Below are 27,526 nucleotides of genomic sequence, written 5' to 3'. Positions count from 1 at the left end.
AATTTGTTTCCCTTGACTTCATCAAAAGTTCTGCTTTTCAGTGTGGAACATTTTCTCTCTCTTACTACAGTAAATAAAGAAGTGTTTTATTTTCCTTCCTGCTCTGTGAGGTCTGTGGTGTTTTCATGATGATTCCAGACTGGAGTAGATCACCGGTCCAGCTCACCTGGGGAAATGCCTCACATGGCAGAAGACAAAGGGGTTTTTAACAAATTCAGGAGAAGATGCTACAAAGCAGACCTACAACTGACCAGCATATCCATCAGCAGTGTGTGGGTCCAGAAGTATTCACACCCCTGGTAAAAAAACAACAAAAAAACAAAACAAAAAAAACAAAACAAAAAACAAGCGTGTTCCACCAAAATGTTAAAAACGTCTTTTAATATTCTAACATAAAAAAAATTACAATACCATCAGCCCCAATGCCCAAACCTATAAGTCTCCCTGCTGCTGGGGCAGTTTCAACAAAAACCAAAAATCCTGTACAGTCATAAACATGAGAAGGAAATCAGATCAAAGCAGAATGATGGAACGTAGGATTCATTCAGCAGGGCTGCGTTTCAGTTCCAGTCCAATGATCATGTTATGTGTGTGTGTGTGTGTGTGTGGTCACTTCTTGGCGTAGGTGATCTTCATGGCACAGGTAGCGGTGATTCTGAAACCCTGTAGTGCGTCTTTAGCGACTCCCGCCTGGCCTTCGCTCTCGAACTCCACAAAGGCGATGTCGTGTTTTCCGGGGACCAGACGCACCTCTTTAAAACCAGGGAACCTGAGAGGAAAAAATAAATTAAAATCAGGACATTGCTGTAAACTTCACCTGATAAATGTATGATACACTATATTGCCATAAGTATTGGGACACCCCTCCAAATCATTGAGTTCAGGTGTTGTATTTCAGGGGTTGCTCTCAGTCCCTTAGTTCCAGTGAAAGGAACTCTTAATGCTTCAGCTTCATACCAAGACATTTTGGACAATTTCATGCTCTTTGTGAGAACAGTTTGGGGATGACCCCTTCCTGTTCCAACATGACTGCACACCAGTGACCAAAGCAAGCTCCATAAAGACATGGAGGAGTGAGTTTGGTGTGGAGGAACTTGACTGGCCTGCACAGTCCTGACCTCAACCCCATAGAACACCTTTGTGATGAATTAGAGCGGAGACTGTGAGCCAGACCTTCTCATCCAACATCAGTGCCTGACCTCACAAATGTGCTTCTAGTGGAATGGTCAAAAATTCCCATAAACACACTCCTAAACCTTGTGGAAAGCCTTCTCAGAAGAGGAACAACTCCATATTACATTCATGTGCATGTAAAGACAGACGTCCCAAAACTTTTGACCTGGCTCACAGTCTCTGCTGTGGAAGTCAGGAACGGGAAGTCTAAACGGTCAGTAATATGACGGACTCCCCGAGACGTGACGTTTCCGGGATATTTTCAGCTTTGACGTTTCCTCTGGAAAGGACGGAAGAGGGTGGAGAGGGACGAGGGCAGGGAAACGGTACTCACTGGTTGAACAGCATGGACAGCATCATCTCGTTGGTCTCCTCAGGAAGGTTGGTCAGGAAGAGGATGTAGTTGGGAGGATTATCAGGAACCTACAACAACAGCAGAAATGAGAGTCTTCAGTACAGAGGGTTCTTGGTCCAAGAATGCAAAATATATGAACTAAAAAACAAAGAGGATGTATGGGATGTCTTCTTGTACCTGGACCGTAGCTGGTGGAGGTGGCTGTGTGTTTACTGCATTCTGAAAGACAAAACACATTAACATTAACAAAGTTCAGGAGACACAGGGAATTGTGGGCGGAGCTACAAATAAAGCTGACATGCAAAAGAATATGACTGAGATAGCGCCGTAGCTCCGCCCATAGTCTGTTTCAGTAGTTTTCTGATCTAATCTAATCTAATCTAATCTAATCTAATCTAATCTAATCTAATCTAATCTAATCTAATCTAATCTAATCTAATCTAATCTAATCTAATCTAATCTAATCTAATCTAATCTAATCTAATCTAATCTATCCCCTGTAGGATTTCGGTGATATCGACCACGTGTGATGAGTAAAGCTGTAACTCACCACTGGTTTCTTGGCAGCGTTGGCGGCTTGCTCCTGAGCTTTCTTCTTCTTCTCCTTCTTCTTCTCCTTGTCTCCGTACGTGCCTCTCATTTTAGCCACGATATCAGAGTCCGTCTTCGCGTACTGGATTCGCTGCAAGAGCACAACATGTGGATTAACATCTGGAACATCAGTGGAATTAACTCTAATCCTCGCTTCCCACAACTTCAGACTCTGGGAGGTGAAGGTTCTCTCTCTCTCTCTCTCTCTCTCATACAGGCCCATGCACACACACCATCTCACACGCGCGCGCCATCTCACACACACACACCATCTCACACACACGCGCCATCTCACACGCGCGCGCGCGCGCCATCTCACACACACACCATCTCACACGCGCGCCATCTCACACACACACGCGTGCGCGCCATCTCACGCGCGCGCGCCATCTCACACGCGCGCGCCATCTCACACACACGCGCGCGCGCCATCTCACACACGCGCGCCATCTCACACACGCGCGCCATCTCACACACACGCGCGCGCGCCATCTCACACACGCGCGCCATCTCACACACGCGCGCCATCTCACACACGCGCGCCATCTCACACACGCGCGCCATCTCACACACACACGCGCGCCATCTCACACACACACGCGCGCCATCTCACACACACACGCGCGCCATCTCACACACACACACGCCCCATCTCACACACACACGCCCCATCTCACACACACACACGCCCCATCTCACACACACACACGCCCCATCTCACACACACACACGCCCCATCTCACTCACACACACGCCCCATCTCACACACACGCCCCATCTCACACACACACACACGCCCCATCTCACACACACACACACGCCCCATCTCACACACACACACACACACACGCCCCATCTCACACACACACACACACGCCCCATCTCACACACACACACACACGCCCCATCTCACACACACACACACACGCCCCCTCTCACACACACACACACACGCCCCATCTCACACACACACGCCCCATCTCACACACACACACACACACACGCCCCATCTCACACACACACACACACGCCCCATCTCACACACACACACACACGCCCCATCTCACACACACACGCCCCATCTCACACACACACGCCCCATCTCACACACACACGCCCCATCTCACACACACACACGCCCCATCTCACACACACACACGCCCCATCTCACACACACACACACGCCCCATCTCACACACACACACACACGCCCCATCTCACACACACACACACACGCCCCATCTCACACACACACACACACGCCCCATCTCACACACACACACACACGCCCCATCTCACACACACACACACACGCCCCATCTCACACACACACACACACGCCCCATCTCACACACACACACACACGCCCCATCTCACACACACACACACACGCCCCATCTCACACACACACACACACGCCCCATCTCACACACACACACACACGCCCCATCTCACACACACACACACACGCCCCATCTCACACACACACACACACGCCCCATCTCACACACACACACACGCCCCATCTCACACACACACGCCCCATCTCACACACACACACACACACGCCCCATCTCACACACACACACACACACACGCCCCATCTCACACACACACACACACACACGCCCCATCTCACACACACACACACACACACGCCCCATCTCACACACACACACACACGCCCCATCTCACACACACACACACACACGCCCCATCTCACACACACACACACACGCCCCATCTCACACACACACACACACGCCCCATCTCACACACACACACACACGCCCCATCTCACACACACACACACGCCCCATCTCACACACACACGCCCCATCTCACACACACACACACACACGCCCCATCTCACACACACACCCCATCTCACACACACACACACACGCCCCATCTCACACACACACACACACGCCCCATCTCACACACACACACACGCCCCATCTCACACACACACACACGCCCCATCTCACACACACACACACGCCCCATCTCACACACACACACACACACACGCCCCATCTCACACACACCACACACACACACGCCCCATCTCACACACACACACACACACACGCCCCATCTCACACACACACACACACGCCCCATCTCACACACACACACACGCCCCATCTCACACACACACACACACACACACGCCCCATCTCACACACACACACACACGCCCCATCTCACACACACACACACACGCCCCATCTCACACACACACACACACACGCCCCATCTCACACACACACACACACACGCCCCATCTCACACACACACACACACGCCCCATCTCACACACACACACACACGCCCCATCTCACACACACACACACACACGCCCCATCTCACACACACACACACACGCCCCATCTCACACACACACACACACGCCCCATCTCACACACACACACACACACGCCCCATCTCACACACACACACACACGCCCCATCTCACACACACACACACACGCCCCATCTCACACACAGACACACACGCCCCATCTCACACAAACACACACACGCCCCATCTCACACACACACACACACGCCCCATCTCACACACACACACACACGCCCCATCTCACACACACACACACACGCCCCATCTCACACACACACGCCCCATCTCACACACACACACACACGCCCCATCTCACACACACACACACACGCCCCATCTCACACACACACACACACGCCCCATCTCACACACACACGCCCCATCTCACACACACACACACACGCCCCATCTCACTCACACACACACACGCCCCATCTCACTCACACACACACACGCCCCATCTCACACACACACACGCCCCATCTCACACACACACACGCCCCATCTCACACACACACACGCCCCATCTCACACACACACACGCCCCATCTCACACACACACACGCCCCATCTCACACACACACACGCCCCATCTCACTCACACACACGCCCCATCTCACTCACACACACCCCCCCTCTCACACACACACACACGCCCCATCTCACACACACACACGCCCCATCTCACACACACACACACGCCCCATCTCACACACACACGCCCCATCTCACACACACGCACACACACGCCCCATCTCACACACACGCACACACACGCCCCATCTCACACACACGCACACACGCCCCATCTCACACACACACGCCCCATCTCACACACACACGCCCCATCTCACACACACACGCCCCATCTCACACACACACACACACACACACGCCCCATCTCACACACACGCCCCATCTCACACACACGCACACACACGCCCCATCTCACACACACGCACACACGCCCCATCTCACACACACGCACACACGCCCCATCTCACACACACGCACACACGCCCCATCTCACACACACGCACACACACGCCCCATCTCACACACACGCACACACGCCCCATCTCACACACACGCACACACGCCCCATCTCACACACACGCACACACGCCCCATCTCACACACACGCACACACGCCCCATCTCACACACACGCACACACGCCCCATCTCACACACACGCACACACGCCCCATCTCACACACACGCACACACGCCCCATCTCACACACACACACACGCCCCATCTCACACACACACGCCCCATCTCACACACACACGCCCCATCTCACACACACACGCCCCATCTCACACACACACGCCCCATCTCACACACACACACACACGCCCCATCTCACACACACACACACACGCCCCATCTCACACACACACGCCCCATCTCACACACACACGCCCCATCTCACACACACACGCCCCATCTCACACACACACACACACGCCCCATCTCACACACACACACACACGCCCCATCTCACACACACACACACACACGCCCCATCTCACACACACACACACACACGCCCCATCTCACACACACACACACACGCCCCATCTCACACACACACACACACACGCCCCATCTCAGACACACACGCCCCCCAGCTCGCACAGACACGCCCCATCTCACACACACACGCCCCATCTCACACACACACGCCCCATCTCACACACACACGCCCCATCTCACACACACACACGCCCCATCTCACACACACACACGCCCCATCTCACACACACACACGCCCCATCTCACACACACACACGCCCCATCTCACACACACACGCCCCATCTCACACACACACACGCCCCATCTCACACACACACACACACGCCCCATCTCACACACACACACACACGCCCCATCTCACACACACACACACACGCCCCATCTCACACACACGCCCCATCTCACACACACGCCCCATCTCACACACACGCCCCATCTCACACACACGCCCCATCTCACACACACACACACACACACGCCCCATCTCACACACACACACACACACGCCCCATCTCACACACACACACACACACGCCCCATCTCACACACACACACACACACGCCCCATCTCACACACACACACACACGCCCCATCTCACACACACACACACGCCCCATCTCACACACACGCCCCATCTCACACACACGCCCCATCTCACACACACGCCCCATCTCACACACACGCCCCATCTCACACACACACACACACGCCCCATCTCACACACACGCCCCATCTCACACACACGCCCCATCTCACACACACGCCCCATCTCACACACACACACACACACACACACACACGCCCCATCTCACACACACACACACACACACGCCCCATCTCACACACACACACACACACGCCCCATCTCACACACACACACACACGCCCCATCTCACACACACACACACGCCCCATCTCACACACACGCCCCATCTCACACACACGCCCCATCTCACACACACGCCCCATCTCACACACACGCCCCATCTCACACACACGCCCCATCTCACACACACACACACACACACACGCCCCATCTCACACACACACACACACACACGCCCCATCTCACACACACACACACACACGCCCCATCTCACACACACACACACACACGCCCCATCTCACACACACACACACACGCCCCATCTCACACACACACGCCCCATCTCACACACACACGCCCCATCTCACACACACACACGCCCCATCTCACACACACACACGCCCCATCTCACACACACACACGCCCCATCTCACACACACACACACGCCCCATCTCACACACACACACACACACACGCCCCATCTCACACACACACACGCCCCATCTCACACACACACACGCCCCATCTCACACACACACACGCCCTATCTCACACACACACACACACGCCCCATCTCACACACACACACCCCATCTCACACACACACACACGCCCCATCTCACACACCACGCCCCATCTCACACACACGCCCCATCTCACACACACACACACGCCCCATCTCACACACACACACACACGCCCCATCTCACACACACACACACACACGCCCCATCTCACACACACACACATGCCCCATCTCACACACACACACGCCCCATCTCACACACACACACGCCCCATCTCACACACACACACGCCCCATCTCACACACACACACACGCCCCATCTCACCACACACACACGCCCCATCTCACACACACACACACACGCCCCATCTCACACACACACACACGCCCCATCTCACACACACGCCCCATCTCACACACACGCCCCATCTCACACACACGCCCCATCTCACACACACGCCCCCATCTCACACACACACACACACACGCCCCATCTCACACACACACACGCCCCATCTCACACACACACACGCCCCATCTCACACACACACACGCCCCATCTCACACACACACACGCCCCATCTCACACACACACACGCCCCATCTCACACACACACACGCCCCATCTCACACACACACACACACGCCCCATCTCACACACACACACGCCCCATCTCACACACACACACGCCCCATCTCACACACACACGCCCCATCTCACACACACACACGCCCCATCTCACACACACACGCGCCATCTCACACACACGCGCCATCTCACACACACGCGCCATCTCACACACACGCGCCATCTCACACACACGCGCCATCTCACACACACGCGCCATCTCACACACACGCGCCATCTCACACACACACACACACACGCCCCATCTCACACACACGCCCCATCTCACACACACGCCCCATCTCACACACACGCCCCATCTCACACACACACACACACACACGCCCCATCTCACACACACACGCCCCATCTCACACACACACACACACACGCCCCATCTCACACACACACACACACACGCCCCACCTCACACACACACACACACACGCCCCATCTCACACACACACACACACACGCCCCATCTCACACACACACACACACACGCCCCATCTCACACACACACACACACACGCCCCATCTCACACACACACACGCCCCATCTCACACACACACACGCCCCATCTCACACACACACACGCCCCATCTCACACACACACACACGCCCCATCTCACACACACACACACACGCCCCATCTCACACACACACACGCCCCATCTCACACACACACACGCCCCATCTCACACACACACACGCCCCATCTCACACACACACACACACACACACACACACACACACACACACACGCCCCATCTCACACACACACACGCCCCATCTCACACACACACGCCCCATCTCACACACACACGCCCCATCTCACACACACACACACACACACGCCCCATCTCACACACACACACACGCCCCATCTCACACACACACGCCCCATCTCACACACACACACACACGCCCCATCTCACACACACACACGCCCCATCTCACACACACACACACACGCCCCATCTCACACACACACACACACGCCCCATCTCACACACACACACGCCCCATCTCACACACACACACACACGCCCCATCTCACACACACACACACACACACACGCCCCATCTCACACACACACACACACACACACGCCCCATCTCACACACACACACACACACACACACGCCCCATCTCACACACACACACACACACACACGCCCCATCTCACACACACACACACACACACGCCCCATCTCACACACACACACACACACACGCCCCATCTCACACACACACACACACACGCCCCATCTCACACACACACACACACACACGCCCCATCTCACACACACACACACACGCCCCATCTCACACACACACACACACACACGCCCCATCTCACACACACACACACACACACGCCCCATCTCACACACACACACACACGCCCCATCTCACACACACACACCCCATCTCACACACACACACACACGCCCCATCTCACACACACACACACACGCCCCATCTCACACACACACACCCCATCTCACACACACACACACACGCCCCATCTCACACACACACACCCCATCTCACACACACGCCCCATCTCACACACACGCCCCATCTCACACACACGCCCCATCTCACACACACGCCCCATCTCACACACACACACACACGCCCCATCTCACACACACACACACACACGCCCCCTCTCACACACACACACACCCCATCTCACACACACACACCCCATCTCACACACACACACACACGCCCCATCTCACACACACACACACACACACGCCCCATCTCACACGCCCCATCTCACACACACACACGCCCCATCTCACACACACACACGCCCCATCTCACACACACACACGCCCCATCTCACACACACACACACACACACACACACACACACGCCCCATCTCACACACACACACACACACGCCCCATCTCACACACACACACGCCCCACCTCACACACACACACCCCCCACCTCACACACACACACACACACCCCATCTCACACACACACACACACACACGACCCATCTCACACACACACACACACACACGCCCCATCTCACACACACACACACACACACCCGCCCCAACGCCCACACACCCTCACCCACGGTCCATCTCACACACACACACACACGCGTCATCTCTCATACACCCACGCACGACCGATCTCTCACACACACACACACGCCCATCTCACACACACACACACGCCCCATCTCACACACACACACACGCCCCACACACACACACACACACGCCCCATCTCACACACACACACGCCCCATCTCACACACACACACACACACGCCCCATCTCACACACACACACACACACGCCCCATCTCACACACACACACACACACGCCCCATCTCACACACACACACACACACACACGCCCCATCTCACACACACACACACGCCCATCTCACACACACACACACACGCCCCATCTCACACACACACACACACGCCCATCTCACACACACACACGCCCCATCTCACACACACACACACACACGCCCATCTCACACACACACACACGCCCCATCTCACACACACACACACGCCCATCTCACACACACACACACACACGCCCCATCTCACACACACACACACACGCCCCATCTCACACACACACACACACACGCCCCATCTCACACACACACACGCCCCATCTCACACACACACACGCACACGCCCATCTCACACACACACACACACGCCCCATCTCACACACACACACACGCCCCATCTCACACACACACACACACACGCCCATCTCACACACACACACACACGCCCCATCTCACACACACACACGCCCATCTCACACACACACACACACGCCCATCTCACACACACACACACGCCCCATCATCTCACACACACGCCTCCATCTCACACACACACACGCCATCTCACACACACACACGCCATCTCACACACACACACACGCCCATTCACACACACACACACGCCCCATCTCACACACACACGCCCCATCTCACACACACACACGCCCCATTCACACACACACACACGCCCATCTCACACACACACACACGCCCCATCTCACACACACACACACACACGCCCCATCTCACACACACACACACGCCCATCTCACACACACACACATCGCCCCATCTCACACACACACACACACGCCCATCTCACACACACACACACGCCCCATCTCACACACACACACACACACGCCCCATCTCACACACACACACACGCCCCATTCACACACACACACACACGCCCCATCTCACACACACGCCCCATCTCACACACACACACACGCCCCATCTCACACACACACACACGCCCCATCTCACACACACACACACACACACGCCCATCTCACACACACACACACACGCCCATCTCACACACACACACACGCCCCATCTCACACACACACACACACGCCCCATCTCACACACACACGCCCCATTCTACACACACACACACACGCCTATCTCTACACACACACACACACGCCCATCTCACACACACACACACACGCCCATCTCACACACACACACGCCCCATCTCACACACACACACACACGCCCATCTCACACACACACACACACACACGCCCCATCTCACACACACACACACACGCCCCATCTCACACACACACACACACACACACGCCCATCTCACACACACACACACACGCCCCATCTCACACACACACACACACACACACGCCCCATTCTCACACACACACACACACACACGCCCCATCTCACACACACACACACACGCACACACACACACACGCCCCATCTCACACACACACACACACGCCCCATCTCACACACACACACGCACGCCCATCTCACACACACACGCCCCATCTCACACACACACACACACACACACACACACACACACACACACACGCCTCATCCCACACACACACACACGCCCCATCTCACACACACACGCCCCATCTCACACACACACGCACGCCCATCTCACACACACACACGCCCATCTCACACACACACGCCCCATCTCACACACACGCCATCTCACACACACGCCCATCTCACACACACACACACACGCCCCATCTCACACACACACACACACACACACATGCCCCATCTCACACACACACACACACGCCCCATCTCACACACACACACACACGCCCCATCTCACACACACACACACACGCCCCATCTCACACACACACACACGCCCATCTCACACACACACACACACGCCATCTCACACACACACACACACGCCCATCTCACACACACACACGCCCATCTCACACACACACACACGCCCCATCTCACACACACACACACACGCCCCATCTCACACACACACGCCCCATCTCACACACACACACACGCCCCATCTCACACACACACACACGCCCCATCTCACACACACACGCCCCATCTCACACACACACACACGCCCCATCTCACACACACACACACACACGCCCCATCTCACACACACACACACACGCCCCATCTCACACACACACACACACGCCCCATCTCACACACACACACACACACGCCCCATCTCACACACACACACACACACACGCCCCATCTCACACACACACACACACACGCCCCATCTCACACACACACACACACACGCCCCATCTCACACACACGCCCCATCTCACACACACACACACACACGCCCATTCTCACACACACACGCCCATCTCACACACACACACACACACGCCCATCTCACACACACACACACACGCCCCATCTCACACACACACACACACACACGCCCCATCTCACACACACACACACACACACACGCCCCATCTCACACACACACACACGCCCATCTCACACACACACACACACGCCCCATCTCACACACACACACACACACGCCCCATCTCACACACACACACACACGCCCCATCTCACACACACACACACACACACGCCCCATCTCACACACACACACACACACACACGCCCCATCTCACACACACACACACACACACACGCCCCATCTCACACACACACACACACACACGCCCCATCTCACACACACACACACACACACGCCCCATCTCACACACACACACACACACACGCCCCATCTCACACACACACACACACACGCCCCATCTCACACACACACACACACACACGCCCCATCTCACACACACACACACGCCCCATCTCACACACACACACACGCCCCATCTCACACACACACACACACACACACACGCCCCATCTCACACACACACACACGCCCCATCTCACACACACACGCCCCATCTCACACACACACACACACACGCCCCATCTCACACACACACACACACGCCCCATCTCACACACACACACCCCATCTCACACACACACACACACGCCCCATCTCACACACACACACACACCCCATCTCACCCACACGCGCCATCTCACCCTCACGCGCCATCTCACACACACGCGCCATCTCACACACACGCCCCATCTCACACACACACACACGCCCCATCTCACACACACACACACACACACGCCCCATCTCACACACACACACCCGCCCCCTCTCACACACACACACACGCCCCATCTCACACACACACACACCCCCATCCTCACACACACACCACACACGCCCCATCTCACACACACACACACACACACGCCCCATCTCACACGCCCCATCTCACACACACACACGCCCCATCTCACACACACACACGCCACACACACACACGCCCCATCTCACACACACACACACACGCCCCATCTCACACACACACACACACACGCCCCATCTCACACACACACACCCCCCATCTCACACACACACACGCCCCATCTCACACACACACACACACACGCCCCATCTCACACACACACACACACACGCCCCATCTCACACACACACACACACACGCCCCATCTCACACACACACGCCCCATCTCACACACACACGCCCCATCTCACACACACACGCCCCATCTCACACACACACGCCCCATCTCACACACACACGCCCCCTCTCACACACACACACACACACGCCCCATCTCACACACACACACACACACACACGCCCCATCTCACACACACACACACACACGCCCCATCTCACACACACACACACACGCCCCATCTCACACACACACACACACGCCCCATCTCACACACACACACACACGCACACACACACGCCATCTCACACACACACGCGCCATCCCTCACCATGGGTTTGTTGTAGAACGGGAAACCTTGTAGCTGTCTCAGAGCGTTTGTCGCTGCAGCAAGTTCTTTAAACACCACAAACGCCTGGCCCCTCATTTTCATGGTCTTCATCGCGACGATCTCGATGATCTGGCCGAACTGTGAGAACAGGGCGTAGAGGGACCGCTTCAGCTCTGAGGATAAAACAAACACGGTGAATCACAAAAAACTAAATTTCTGAAGAGGGAGAGAGAGAAGGAGAGAGAGATGGTGAGAGGGTGGGAGAGAGAGATGGTGAGAGGGTGGGAGAGAGAGATGGTGAGAGGGTGGGAGAGAGAGATGGTGAGAGGGTGGGAGAGAGAGATGGTGAGAGGGTGGGAGAGAGAAGGAGAGAGAGGGAGAGAGAGATGGTGAGAGGGTTGGAGAGAGAGACAGACAGACAGAGAGACAGACAGAGAGAGAGAGAGAGAGAGAGAGAGAGAGAGACAGAGACAGAGACAGAGACAGAGAGAGAGAGAGAGACAGAGAGAGAGAGAGACCATAACACGCTCCTGCTGAATCTTACCAAACTGCAGGACATTTCCATCACAGAGGACAAACAAGACTAGTGCAGGAGGAGTTATGGAGACATGTCGTCCATTTTGTTTTATTTTAAGGACACTTTAAACCAAGACAAAGAGAATAAAAGCATCCCAGCATGCAACGTCTTAAAGGTTTCCATGGCGACTAACAAGCAAGTTAGCAATGTTAAGGCACGATAACGAGCGGTTTGACCGAGAAACACGTGACGCACCTTCTTTCTTCACTTTATCGTTGAGGTTGTTGATGTATATGGTGTGATTCGGTCTTATGTCCATGATGCTGATCTTTCACCTGCGATTATTCAACAGAAAAAAAACATTCAGAACGAATGAACTGAATGAACTGCTTTCTATCTAAGATATTGAACAAACAAAACCAGCAACATGTCACTAAACCGCGACTATAATTCATATAAAGAATGAATAGGTCTCAAACTCACCACACTTATTACAACGGAAACACTTTTCGGCGGCACACTTCCAGGTTTATCCTGCGCGTTTTGATGACGCAAGCGCGCGCTCGTTTCGCCGCCCGCTGTAGCGGAGGAGGAACTGCGCTCTATCAAGGCTAAGGTTTTGTTTATGAAGTAGTTTTAGTTATTAGCATAACAACAACAACAGTAAAAAAAAAAAACAATTTTAGAAAACATTTATCATTTTAAAGTTAGTGATTTAACTTAATATTTTTAGTATTTAGTATTTTTTGTTATATTTTATTTTTTCTATATTTTATTTTATTTGTTATATGTTTGTTATATTTAATTCAATTTTATTTATATTTTATTTTATTATATTTTATTTGTTATATTTTTTGTTATATTTATTTTTATTTGTTATATTTTATTTTATTTATGTTATTTTATTATATTTCATTTGTTGTATTTTATATTATTTTATTTTATTTTATTTGCTATATTTTATTTTATTATATTTATTTTATTTGCTATGTTTTATTTTATTATATTTTATTTATTATATTTTTTGTCATATTTTATTTTATTTTATTTGTTATATTTTTTATTTTTTTGTTATACCCTTAAATTCTAGTATTTAGTATTTTTTGTTATACTTCATTTTATTATATTATATATTATTTGTTTCATTTTTATATGATTTTTTTAAATATATAAATTATACTATATTGTATATTATTATATTTTGTACCCTTAAAGTCTAGTATTTAATGTCGTTTGTGATATTTCTATTTTGTGGATACTGCTGGAAGTTGTAAATTTATCTATCTATCTATAAGATAAAATTCGTAGTCCTAGCTATTAGGAGAAAAATAGTCGTAATATTTCAGAAATCTTTTGAGAAAAACAGGTCACTGTTCACACACAGTTAATTGTATAGACACAGGCAAGGCTGACTAAACACCTCATCTGGGTTTGTATTTTTTTCCATTTTCTGCTTAAATGTGACTTAAATATTCTGCATTGAAAAGTAAGCAAAAGAGAAATCAGAACACACACACCGCAACAAAAAAATACAGCCTTTTTTAAAAAAAAAAAACAAACCTATATAAATATATTAAAATCTGGGGAATTTGGAGGCCAAGTCAACACCTCAAACTCATTGTTGTGCTCATCAGACCATTCCTGCCTTCTCTCCCCACGTACATCAGTGAGCCTTGACCGCCCATGACCCTGTCGCCGGTTCACCACTGTTCCTTCCTTGGACCACTTTTGATAGATACTGACCACTGCAGACCGGGAACACCCCACAAGAGCTGCAGTTTTGGAGATGCTCTGATCCAGTGGTCTAACCATCACACTTTGGCCCTTCATCAAACTCGCTCAAATCCTTACTCTTGTCCATTTTTCCTGCTTCTAACATCAACTTTGAGGACAAAATGTTGACTTGCTGCCTAATATATCCCACCCACTAACAGGTGCCATGATGAGGAGATCATCAGTCTTATTCACTTCACCTCTCAGTGGTCAGAATCTTGCTATGTAATATCCAACCCAGAAGAGCAGCAATTAAACAAAAATTTAAACACAAACACAATGTACGGAGCAAGAAGTGCAAACCGTAATGTATAAAATTTTTATTTTATTTCTTGAATATTAAGAAAATTGTTTAAAAACAAATACAACACCATATTTTTCAGAAGACAAAGTCACAGAGGTTTACATTGTACAGTGTGTGTGTGTTCAGAGTGTGTTGACGCTCTGTAATCTGCGCTCAGTGAAGAAGCGGTGTGTCTCTCGTGTGTGTGCGATGCCGGCAGGTTTGCTGCGGCTGAAGTAGGACAATACAGACGTGTTATTCTGTCGAGCTGCTGCTTTCTCTCCGTCCTCCTCGTCATCATCCCTACACAAAAACACACACACAAATCTCTCTGAAGATCAAACATGACTTACACTGTCACAATATCAGATCACAGCATCATCTTTAACAAAAATCCCTGTAATGTTCAGACATCTCGCTGTCTGTGAGACTCCGCCCCCTGCTGGTGGACTCACCAGTGCACTGGGACCGCTTTGCTGTCCAGTAGAGTCTGTGCTGTGCTCCAGCTGAAACGCACAAACTGAGGATAACCAAACACCGGGTCCAGATACTTCAACAGCCAGCTCTTAGTCTTTGGGTCTAAACACACCAACACACAGAGAGACATGTTTAACCACCTTTGTGGGGACCTTTAAACTCAATAACCTTTAGCAGAAATCCTTCAGCGCAGTTGACCAGACGGTTGTGACGGAATCAGAAAGCCAGACACATGAATGATACTGTGAGTATTTTGTGATCTATTACTTTTACTTGTGTACTTTATGATATTTACACCCAGTGAAGGAGTTTAGTGATTACATAAGGAATGAAACACTTTAGGTTGTGCTGTTAAAGGCAAATCACCAACATGGTGCTGACCATGACACACCGCAAGCTCCTCAAGGTTAAAAAATCCGTTCACCTTGAGCGTCCAGCATGCGGACCCGTCCCTGTGTGAGCAGTAACTATGGAAACGATGATGTACCATAACGGGAGCGTTAATGTAAGTCTGTGAAATGCATTATAGAGAAACTACTGAGCCGTCGGTCAACAGCGATGTGGTTTAGTTACATCCTGCAATCTAATCTGGGCTGAAATACACGTCCTTAGTGTATTTCCACGGTTTAGTTAGCGTTTTGAACACACGGAAACGGGTGCTGACCGTTGGGGTATCCCGAGCCGTAATCGGTGTCCACTTCCCCGAGGTCTTCTACAAACTTCCAGCCTTTCACCGCGTGGTCTCGAGCCACCTGGGAGAACAGAGCAGAAAATAATCAGGTGTGTTTTAAAGTCTGATTTCTGATATCTGACAGTTTCAGGGGTAAACAAGGCTCGCCCAGGACAGAAAAGGCTGGAGAAGATTTGTTGATGCTCCACCTGGAGCGAAGAGGATTATGTAAGTACTATGCATCGATAATTCCATTGAGATCTGCAGGATGATTAGAGACAACGAAACAATCAGTGGCCTAATGGTGTATTGCAGAAGTGTAAAGTTAGCAGGATAACTGCTGTGAGAATGAAGCTGGTTCTGGTGTGAAGTTCCTGGAAGTCCTGCTGGATGTTCGGGCGTTGAACAGTTTGGGATTGGGATAAGGAGGAGGTCATAATGAGCTGCTGTAGAGAAGATGTTTCATGGCTGGTAGATGGGCAGCAGGGATGCTGTGATGTGTACAGAGACTGACCTTGGCGCAGATGCTGGCGGCGCTGACGATGGGGAAGAGCGAGTCGGCTTTGGGGCGTACGGTCACCTTCACCCCGGGGAAACGCTGAGACAGCTTCTCCTCGTACTTCTCTGCCGGGCCTACTGTATCCACAAACACCTGAAAACACACACACAGGTACCTACAGGTGTCTTTTATCTATTATAATCTTCCGTAAGTGGAAAACAAAAGACAACACAGGCTCTTCCTACCTCTTTGAGCTGCACTCCACAGTCCAGAGCGTACTGCACCAGCCCAATAGCAGCATCGTGAGACAGAGCATTTAGATTATACTTCACCCTGACCAAGGACAGAGGAACAAGACAAAAGAGAAACATTATTATTATTATTATTATTATTAACAGACCAAACAGATGTTGTGATATCTGTATATGCATATACCTCTGTAACATGCTGGTGGAGATGGTATTGGGTGAGAGGATCTGAAGAGCCCAGCCCACAAAGCTCTTGGCCTTGTCCAGCTTCAGAAACAGATTCTCTCTCTCCGCCTCAGTCAGCGTCTTCGAGTCTGGACAGAAAAATCAGCAAAACATACCAGAATATCATTTCCCTGTAACGACACACAATACAAACACATTTCTATCTGCAATACATTTATTATTAACTATTATTATATTGTATACATGATTCAAATCTTCATGTCTTGGTTGTTAGTTTATTTTGTTTTTCAACAGTGAAGTAATCGCTGTTAAATGCTCAAATCTGATTGGTCAGAATGTGGTGTTGATTCATTTTCAACATCAGCAGCTCATTTACACCCATCAGGCATATCATTATGACCACTGACAGGTGAGGAGATCATCAGTCTTATTCACTTCATCATGGCACCTGTTAGTGGGTGGGATATATTAGGCAGCAAGTCAACATTTTGTCCTCAAAGTTGATGTTAGAAGCAGGAAAAATGGACAAGCGTAAGGATTTGAGCGAGTTTGATGAAGGGACAAATTGTGATGACTAGACGACTGGATCAGAGCATCTCCAAAACTGCAGCTCTTGTGGGGTGTTCCCGGTCTGCAGTGGTCAGTATCTATCAAAAGTGGTCCAAGGAAGGAACAGTGGTGAACCGGTGACAGGGTCATAGACGGTCAAGGCTCATTGATGCACGTGGGGAGAGAAGGCTAGCGTACGATCCAACAGACGAGATACTGTTAGTAGCTAATGTACATAGAAGTTAATGCTGGTTCTGATAGTAAGGGGTCATAACACACATGACGGGTCAGGACAGCATAAGGGGACAGACACAATATTAGGCAGGTGGTCATAATGTTATGCCTGATCGGTGTATATCACATTACATTACAACACACTTGTTCTAAAACTCGCTCTTAAACATGGACTAAACCCACCTTAAGAGGGTTTTGTGTGTGTGTGTGTGTCTTATTAACTTCAGGTGAGGGAACTGCTGTTTACAGCTGTGATAGCATAAGTGACAACAAGAACTTGTTTTTGATGTTCCATAACATTTATGATAACAATAATCGTATGATAAAAACAGTCAAATTGCTGCTGTTTATCGTTGAACACTGTTGATTGTTTTCCTAAAACAGCATTCCTCTGTATGTTTTCTTTCTCCCCTGGCACGTGCACTACAATCTCCTAAACTGACCGGCCACTTTCAGGTTCTTCAGGTCATCCTTTCTGGACACTGGGCAGAAACATATTCCATAAACCATGGGACCTGAAACACACAGAAGTCCAAAAACAGTGACACATTTAAAAGAAAAACAAAACAGCTATTTTAACAGCAGAGGTTAATAAAGTGTTTCCTGACCCAGGACTGGACCTCTACCAGCCTCGTCGATGCCCAGACAGCAGTCCTCAGTCCTGCAGAGATCAGGGATAGGAGAGGACAGTCGACAACTGACCGAATTATCCGCCTCAAAGTCACTCAAGTCCATAGTTGGGTAGAAATGGGACTTTTTCTGATATTCGAGACGACAGAAAGCTTCAAAGCTAACACCGGTCACGTCCCAATAAACAAAGCGTGGCCGAAACCCAAATAGCTGCTCGCTCCCTATATACGCGCACTACACTAAATAGCTTCCGCGCCCTATGTAGTGCACTACTTACCCAATCAGACGCTATTAGGGACACGGCCTACTTTAGGGTTGCGTGCTAACTTGCATCCTACAACTCCATAGCAAAGCATTACATGCTCCATAAATATATTTGTGGCAATTTATCACTCGCTAGACGAAAGCTAACAAGGATATACCATAAAAAGAATGAAGAAAATAAACTAAACAACGCTAATCTGAAGGACAAAATCCGCTCTGAGGTCTCTGACGCTAAGGAGGCGGGGTGTGATTGGCTGAAGCAATCAAAAAGCCCGGGAAAAAAAAAGATGAGAGTGGGCACGTGACGTCATTTTCACGCGCCGCTCTCAACTTATGTATTGCTTTCATGGTAAAGCCGGACGAGAAGTGTTAACGTAGCAAAAGCAATGTTTTTACCTTTTTAAAAGTTCATTTTTTAGATGCTTCTTAAAGATAAACGTGTCTGTAACACATTAATGAATAAAAAGAAATCAAATATCTTCATATATATTCAAAGAATATGTTGTTTTAATTTCCATTCATAGGTGTATACTGACCTCCATTTTCTTTGTTGATCCCTGACTCGAGTCTGTTTTAAAAAAATCCTTGTAATAAAATTATTATAAAATAATTGGCAGCTGAAACAGCCTCAAGTGTTAGATAACATTAACAACAATAATATAACAGAAAATCTAACCATGTTATGTATGTTGTTTTGTCGGTTTTACACACTAATCATCTAAATAAATGGACTGTGAAGCACTGAAAAGAAAAAAAAAAAAGTGGATTTAACAAGACACAATTTCATATTAAGTGACATTTTATTTTATAATTAGTCAGTGCCACTATATAAATCTTGTCGACCTGCCTAAGCTCTACTTAAATAGCCTCCATTTAGTCTGGAATTCAAATTTCCTTTTTGGTTTTGGTTTAATTTTTCTACAGCATATACTACATCTTAGCTAGGTATTTGGTTATATCCCTAAAGTACAGGAATGATTTCTGTACTAGATTAGTTATCTGCAAATACACCGATCAGCCATAACACTGTGAGCAGTGAGAGGTGAAGTGAATAAGACTCCTCGTCATGGCACCTGTTAGTGGGTGGGATATATTAGGCAGCAGGTGAACATTTTGTCCTCAAGGTTGATGTGTTAGAAGCAGGAAAAATGGACAAGAGTAAGGATTTGAGCGAGTTTGATGAAGGGCCAAATTGTGATGGATGGTGTTCCCAGTCTGCAGTGGTCAGTATCTATCAAAAGTGGTCCAAGAAAGGAACACTGGTGAACCGGAGACAGGGTCATGGGCGGTCAAGGCTCATTGACGCACGTGGGGAGTGAAGGCTGGTCTGTGTGATCCGATCCAACAGACGAGCTACTGTTGATCAAATTGCTGAAGAAGTTAATGCTGGTTCTGATAGAAAGGTGTCAGAATACACAGTGCAGGACGGGTCAGGGCTGTTTTGGCAGCAAAAGGGGGACCAACACAATATTAAGCAGGTGGTCATAATGTTATGCCTGATTGGTGTATATAGCTGTTCAATGGAACATTGAAGTCTTTTAAAGAAAGTTGCTCGCAGGTTAGTGCATATGTTTCTATTTTTTTCCTCTTGTGATTCATTTTTTCCTCATATTCATAGATATTTTATTTTACATTGTCCGCTCACGTTTGTTACTTTACTCAACTGGTCTATATTTATTCTTCCTTTGCATGATCATGAGTCTACTCTTGATTTGAAAGACATCCTGAAGTTCCAGTTAATGCACATTCCCCGGCTGAAATGGCTCATAATTTCAATAATATACAATCTGTTCAGAAGAATTTGTTTGTGAACTCAGGTTTCCGTTGATCGACTCCTGTGTCCTCGTCCCAGGAAGCTCATACTGAACTCCAGACATTGGATTCATCCTTCAAGCTCCAAAAAGTTAACCTGCTTATCGATGTTATTTACTCTGTTCGGTATTCATATTTATTTTAGTTATCTTTCACTGTTATTAATTAACCTATATGTTTGTCTAGCTTTTCTCAAACATTTGCAGGTCATCAAACTCTTAAATAACTCCATTTCCAAATCTTACTGGCAGTTTCCAGTGTGGCTATCAAATCAACTGAGGTCCACACGGCAGTATGGACCCAATGCCTCAGTGTGTCCTAGATAGATAGATAGATAGATAGATAGATAGATAGATAGATAGATAGATAGATAGATAGATAGATAGATAGATAGATAGATAGATAGATAGATAGATAGATAGATAGATAGATAGATAGATAGATAGATAGATAGATAGAACTTTGTCATTGCAAAGTACAGATACATAACAACAAAATGCCTTTTAGCATCTACCAGAAGTGTAAACAGTAGAAATTGTGCAAAAGAAGTGCGGATAAATATCTACATCAGTAAATAAGGCTATGTCAGGTAGTACGTGCATGTGCAAGTTGTATTTACAGCACATAATGTGTAAAGAAAAAAAATGTATATATTCATTTAATATGTATGGAATTATGTACATTGTATGTACAACACAAGAAGCAGAGATACAGATATACAGATATTTTATATATATATATTACACTACCAGTCAAAAGTTTGGACACACCTTCTAATTCCATGGTCTTTCCTGATGTTTATTTCTTTCTATGCTGAAGGCGGCCAAAATACACAATAATCTCGTTTGAACAGTTGATATTGAGATATGTCTGCTACTGATGCTCTGTAAAGCCTTCATAACGGCTCTAATCTGAGGTGCTGTTAATTGGTGATTTCTGAGGCTGGTAACTCTAAACGAACTTCTCCTCTGCAGCAGAGGTCAGTTTTGGTCTTGCTTTACTGGGATGGTCTTCATGTGAACCAGTTTCATCATGGTGCTTGATGGGTTTTGCAAATGCCCTTGACAATACTGTTCTTGAAAGAACTATTCCAGAACACCTGACTGTTGTTTTTTGTTGTCATTACATATGTACATAAGTCCATGTGTGTTATTTCATAGTTTTGAAATCTCCAGTATTGTTCTAGAATGAAGAAAATAAATCACTAAACAAAAAACATTGAATTAGAAGGTGTGTCCAAACTTTTGACTGGTAGTGTGTGTATATATATATACATGAGTGTCCTGGCTGTCTAGTGTAGAGTTCAGTAGATTTATTTTGGTGGGGCAAAAAAACTGGCCCTGAACCTGCTGGTTCTGGTGAGGATGGTCCTGTATCTCTTGCTGGATGGAAGGAGGTTGAACAGTTTGTAACTAGGGTGGGAGGAGTCCTTGATGATTTTGTGTGCAGATGTGTACTGTGGCGAAGAGACTCAACTGCAATTCCCCATTTCTATAATATTATCCCTCCATAAAAGACTCAGACTACTGTGTATAGTGTTATTGATTCAGCTGCTCCCTACATGTGTGAGGGATCAACAACTTGGCACAGGTTTTATGCCAGATGCCCTTCCTGACACAACCCTCCCATTTTTATCCAGGCTTGGGACTGGCACTGCATCCGGTGGCTGGGGTTTGGGCACTGGTTGGGAATCAGCGCCCTACTACAGTTTATTGTGTAATTAATTTTAACACCAGACATATTTGGGTTAAACCTTTTAGTCCCAGCGAATGGAAATTTGTAAAGCAGCAGCATACAGATACGTCTTATACAATTGTGTGCTTAGAAATTTGCGCCAACAGAAAGGGGTATAGAGTGTAGTAGTGTAGGATAATTCCTGAAGTCCAAGAAAAACTGCTGTAGCATTTAATTACTCGGATATTTTGAATATATTTATGAAGCTTGCAGGAATATTGCATTTTCTATCTGTACATTTCATTGCTCTGTACTTTAAAATCAGCCACTACTTTGATTCACTTGTTTGTTAAATGCAAAAATTGTAGTTTTCCCTAAACACAGTTGTCTGAATAAACGACATTCTGTTGTATTTCTTTTTTTTCACCTGATCCAATTTTCCAACAGATCTCACTTTTTTTAATAACAAAAAAATGTTTTATTGTCACAGACGCAACAGGGTACATGATGCTATTTTAGAGTTCATTAAGCAAACACTTACAAACAAGGTCAAACACTGGATCATAAGAAGCAGGTTTTTATTTTTCCACGTGATTATTTTCACAGTTGGTAAAATATCATTACATTATCACTTCATGGATGTTACATGACACAACAGATCTGTATTCATTCCTTGTTTCAGGATCTAAAAGAATCTAAAGAATTGTGAGTTTTTGAGTAGTTTTTACATTTTCAGTAACCACATACCCAATTTTACTGAATGCCAAGGAATCCCAGTTAACAACATTTCCACTCTGATACCACCGGTCATGCATATACTGCGAAATCTCGCTAGGAGACAGAACAGAGCTCCACATGTGAACATCGGTCAGCATGCCCACAAAAGACTGTTTAGCTTCAAATCCTCCACCATAAGAATCTTGATCTTGACCCAAAATGATGCTTGGAGTTCCACTTAAAGAGCCTAAGCGAGAGAATCCTTTCCGTGTGCTCGGGTTTCCGTTGACCCACAGCTGACTGAGTCCGGTTTTCCCGTCCCAGGTAGTGCAGATTGAATTCCAGGCATTGAGTTCATCCTGCATGCCCCAAAACTCCAGAGATGAATCTGACACATGTAAACGGTACACTCCTTGTTTGGGCTTAAAAATGAAAAAGGCATTAAAACAATCTGGGAGTGCGAGAGAAAAAAGGCTCTGGCCTTGGGATTGGTCGGAGAAGGCACGCAGACACACAGTAATAGCCGTGAGATTCGTCTCTTTCTCCAGCTGAGGAGTGAGAACCACATGACTCCGATTGGACTCCGCAGGAAAGGTCAACATTTTACCTAAAAGATCTTTAAATATAAATCAAATAATTAGCTTTTTTATTTCTTTTCTTGCAACAGATACAACTCACTTTTTATATAATAAATGCGGACTAACCTTGTCTTTCGGTAACGGCGAGGAAAAACAAGGAGAATAAAACCACAAGCCTCTTCATTTTGTAATCAAGTCCAGGGCTCAGTCTGGGTCTCGGTGCTGCTGAGTGTCTTCTACACTTATTTGTATTTTAGCCGGTGTTTGTTGTTATTTATTAACTTAAATGTTTGTAGACCAGCAAACTTTGTCCGTGTTTTTTCTGATCTCAGTCCTTGAACTGTCATGGAACTGGATCAGGTCAATTTTCTTAGTCAGGTCCAAACTGCAGAGATTTGAGACACTATATGGCTAACTGACCACAGTGCTGACTGTGAACTATACAAACTGCTCATTTTCTGTAACGTCATCCTTCCATTTTTCCATAAAATTTGCTTTTTTTTTATTTTGGTTGCTCATCCTCATCCTTCACTTCCCGTAGGCTACCTAGGGGAATCTCATGGGCAGGAACATGGACACCGCTGTACCAAACTGGACTGAACTCACCACAGTTTCAGAAGACTTACAATGTTTTTTGAGATTCGCTCATTTGTACCAGCGCTTCACACCAATCTTCAGCAGCATTTAACTTCCGTGTTAAAAATGGGAACATGGTCTTGCCATTCTGTTATGCCTTACATAACAGAGTCCTATAAAAAATAAAATTAATCTCTTTTGCCTTCTCACTCATGTTTTCTTTGAAAACGGTCCACATCATGCAAATTCTCCCAAGGTATGCAAACTTTCGAGCAACAACTGTACTTTTAACGGGGCTGTGTAAACTTTATATCCACTTTAGTGTTACTGTTAATCTAGATATGTCGTTTAAAAAAGAAGGGAAGAATATAAAACTAGCTTTATAAATGTGAATTAAAAGAGCTGAAGGGATCATTTGAGCTTTTTCTCTCTTTTTCCTTTTCACCTTCACCTCTCCGTTTGAGTGAGTGAGTGAGCTGAGCATTAAAAATACCCCATTTTCACATCGAGTCTACACAGAGACAAGACTTTATTTCTTGAAAATGTCCGGAAATAGAAGTAAAAAGGCATCACAAACTTCAAGCTCCCAGTTTGGGGGTTGGAAGTAGTACTGGCCCTGACTGACTCACCCGAGTTAAATGAGTCCGTATATCAACACATGATTCATGAGTCTGAGGTCTAAATTAACCCGATTCTTATTTGTCCTATGGCTGCTACCGTGCTTTTTTGTTTAATGAAACAATGCAGAAGATTATATATTATACATTAACATTATACATGTAATTATTAAACATAGCAGAGAGAAAAAAATAGTATAAGAAATTAATGTATTAAGAAAACGGCTGCTACCGTGCTCACTGACTGATTCAGCTGATTCTCAGTGGACTCGCGGAGCCGGGTCATCGACTGATTCAGCTGATTCTCAGTGGACTCGCGGAGTCGGGTTATAGACTGATTCAGCTGATTCTCAGTGGACTCGCGGAGTCGGGTTATAGACTGATTCAGCTGATTCTCAGTGGACTCGCGGAGTCGGGTTATAGACTGATTCAGCTGATTCTCAGTGGACTCGCGAAGCCGGGTCATGGACTGATTCAGCTGATTCTCAGTGGACTCGCAGAGTCGGGTCATGGACTGATTCAGCTGATTCTCAGTGGACTCGCAGAGTCGGGTCATGGACTGATTCAGCTGATTCTCAGTGGACTCGCAGAGTCGGGTCATGGACTGATTCAGCTGATTCTCAGTGGACTCGCGGACCAGGGTCCTGGACTGATTCAGCAGAGAATCTTACATTTAGTCTCAGCACCTCCAAAGTGTGTGAACTGACATCCTTAAATGCCAGTTTATAGGCAAAGCACTTTATGTATATACAGTAGCACATTTTGCATTTTTGTTCAGTTTGGTTGTTTTATTCCTTATTTAAGATATTTATTTTAATTCCATTTGGATACTTTTACATTTAATATATTTAATTTTTGGTTAATATAACTGATTTGCACATTTTTTATTTTTATATTTGTGTTAAAGTTTGTGTGTGTGTGTGTGTGTGTGTGTGTTTGTGTGGCACTTTAAAATAAATGTTTGT

The 27,526-nt window shown here is 48.0% G+C and overlaps 3 protein-coding genes across 4 annotated transcripts; all 3 read right to left on the bottom strand.

The window, feature by feature from the left end:
* Positions 1-361: 361 nt before the first annotated feature.
* Positions 362-15,367, bottom strand: snrpb2 (small nuclear ribonucleoprotein polypeptide B2). The gene is made up of 7 exons (XM_058379991.1): positions 15,258-15,367; positions 15,030-15,109; positions 14,258-14,430; positions 2,079-2,210; positions 1,706-1,747; positions 1,508-1,596; positions 362-769 (listed from the first exon to the last, which is right to left on the bottom strand). Exons 2-7 carry the CDS (start codon positions 15,091-15,093, stop codon positions 610-612), a joined length of 660 nt encoding a protein of 219 aa, XP_058235974.1. The 5' UTR covers positions 15,094-15,109; positions 15,258-15,367; the 3' UTR covers positions 362-609.
* Positions 15,368-16,852: 1,485 nt separating this feature from the next.
* rnaseh2a (ribonuclease H2, subunit A) lies at positions 16,853-20,846 on the bottom strand. 2 transcript variants are annotated; one of them, XM_058379963.1, is made up of 9 exons: positions 20,601-20,846; positions 20,302-20,354; positions 20,137-20,208; positions 18,912-19,038; positions 18,722-18,809; positions 18,492-18,629; positions 17,972-18,059; positions 17,286-17,409; positions 16,853-17,133 (listed from the first exon to the last, which is right to left on the bottom strand). In XM_058379963.1, exons 3-9 carry the CDS (start codon positions 20,201-20,203, stop codon positions 16,974-16,976), a joined length of 792 nt encoding a protein of 263 aa, XP_058235946.1. In that variant the 5' UTR covers positions 20,204-20,208; positions 20,302-20,354; positions 20,601-20,846; the 3' UTR covers positions 16,853-16,973. The 2 variants fall into 2 exon arrangements, with proteins under 2 accessions (XP_058235946.1, XP_058235945.1); XM_058379962.1 differs by having other exon boundaries at positions 20,302-20,846.
* A 3,788-nt stretch (positions 20,847-24,634) lies between these two features.
* LOC131346870 (serum amyloid P-component-like) lies at positions 24,635-25,654 on the bottom strand. Its single transcript, XM_058380596.1, has 2 exons — positions 25,495-25,654; positions 24,635-25,406 (listed from the first exon to the last, which is right to left on the bottom strand). The coding sequence occupies exons 1-2, from the start codon at positions 25,550-25,552 to the stop codon at positions 24,769-24,771; spliced, it is 696 nt and encodes a 231-aa protein (XP_058236579.1). The 5' UTR covers positions 25,553-25,654; the 3' UTR covers positions 24,635-24,768.
* Positions 25,655-27,526: the final 1,872 nt, after the last annotated feature.

The sequence above is a fragment of the Hemibagrus wyckioides genome, linkage group LG26, assembly GCF_019097595.1.
Source record: "Hemibagrus wyckioides isolate EC202008001 linkage group LG26, SWU_Hwy_1.0, whole genome shotgun sequence".
NCBI lineage: Eukaryota > Metazoa > Chordata > Actinopteri > Siluriformes > Bagridae > Hemibagrus > Hemibagrus wyckioides.
Note: the sequence above shows the minus strand (reverse complement) of the source record. Positions and strands in the feature narration are given on the sequence as shown.

Excerpts from the sequence above, each read along its gene's own strand:
- rnaseh2a (XM_058379962.1), bottom strand. The coding sequence starts at position 20,428 with ATGGACTTGAGTGACTTTGAGGCGGATAATTCGGTCAGTTGTCGACTG. Across the intron at positions 20,209-20,301 it reads TGGTAGAGGTCCAGTCCTGG|GTCCCATGGTTTATGGAATA; the intron begins GTCAGGAAACAC and ends TGTGTGTTTCAG. Across the intron at positions 18,060-18,491 it reads CCGCCAGCATCTGCGCCAAG|GTGGCTCGAGACCACGCGGT; the intron begins GTCAGTCTCTGT and ends CTGTTCTCCCAG.
- LOC131346870 (XM_058380596.1), bottom strand. The coding sequence starts at position 25,552 with ATGAAGAGGCTTGTGGTTTTATTCTCCTTGTTTTTCCTCGCCGTTACC. Across the intron at positions 25,407-25,494 it reads CGCCGTTACCGAAAGACAAG|ATCTTTTAGGTAAAATGTTG; the intron begins GTTAGTCCGCAT and ends TTATATTTAAAG.
- snrpb2 (XM_058379991.1), bottom strand. The coding sequence starts at position 15,093 with ATGGACATAAGACCGAATCACACCATATACATCAACAACCTCAACGAT. Across the intron at positions 2,211-14,257 it reads CGTTCTACAACAAACCCATG|CGAATCCAGTACGCGAAGAC; the intron begins GTGAGGGATGGC and ends GTGCTCTTGCAG. Across the intron at positions 1,597-1,705 it reads CTCCACCAGCTACGGTCCAG|GTTCCTGATAATCCTCCCAA; the intron begins GTACAAGAAGAC and ends CTGTTGTTGTAG.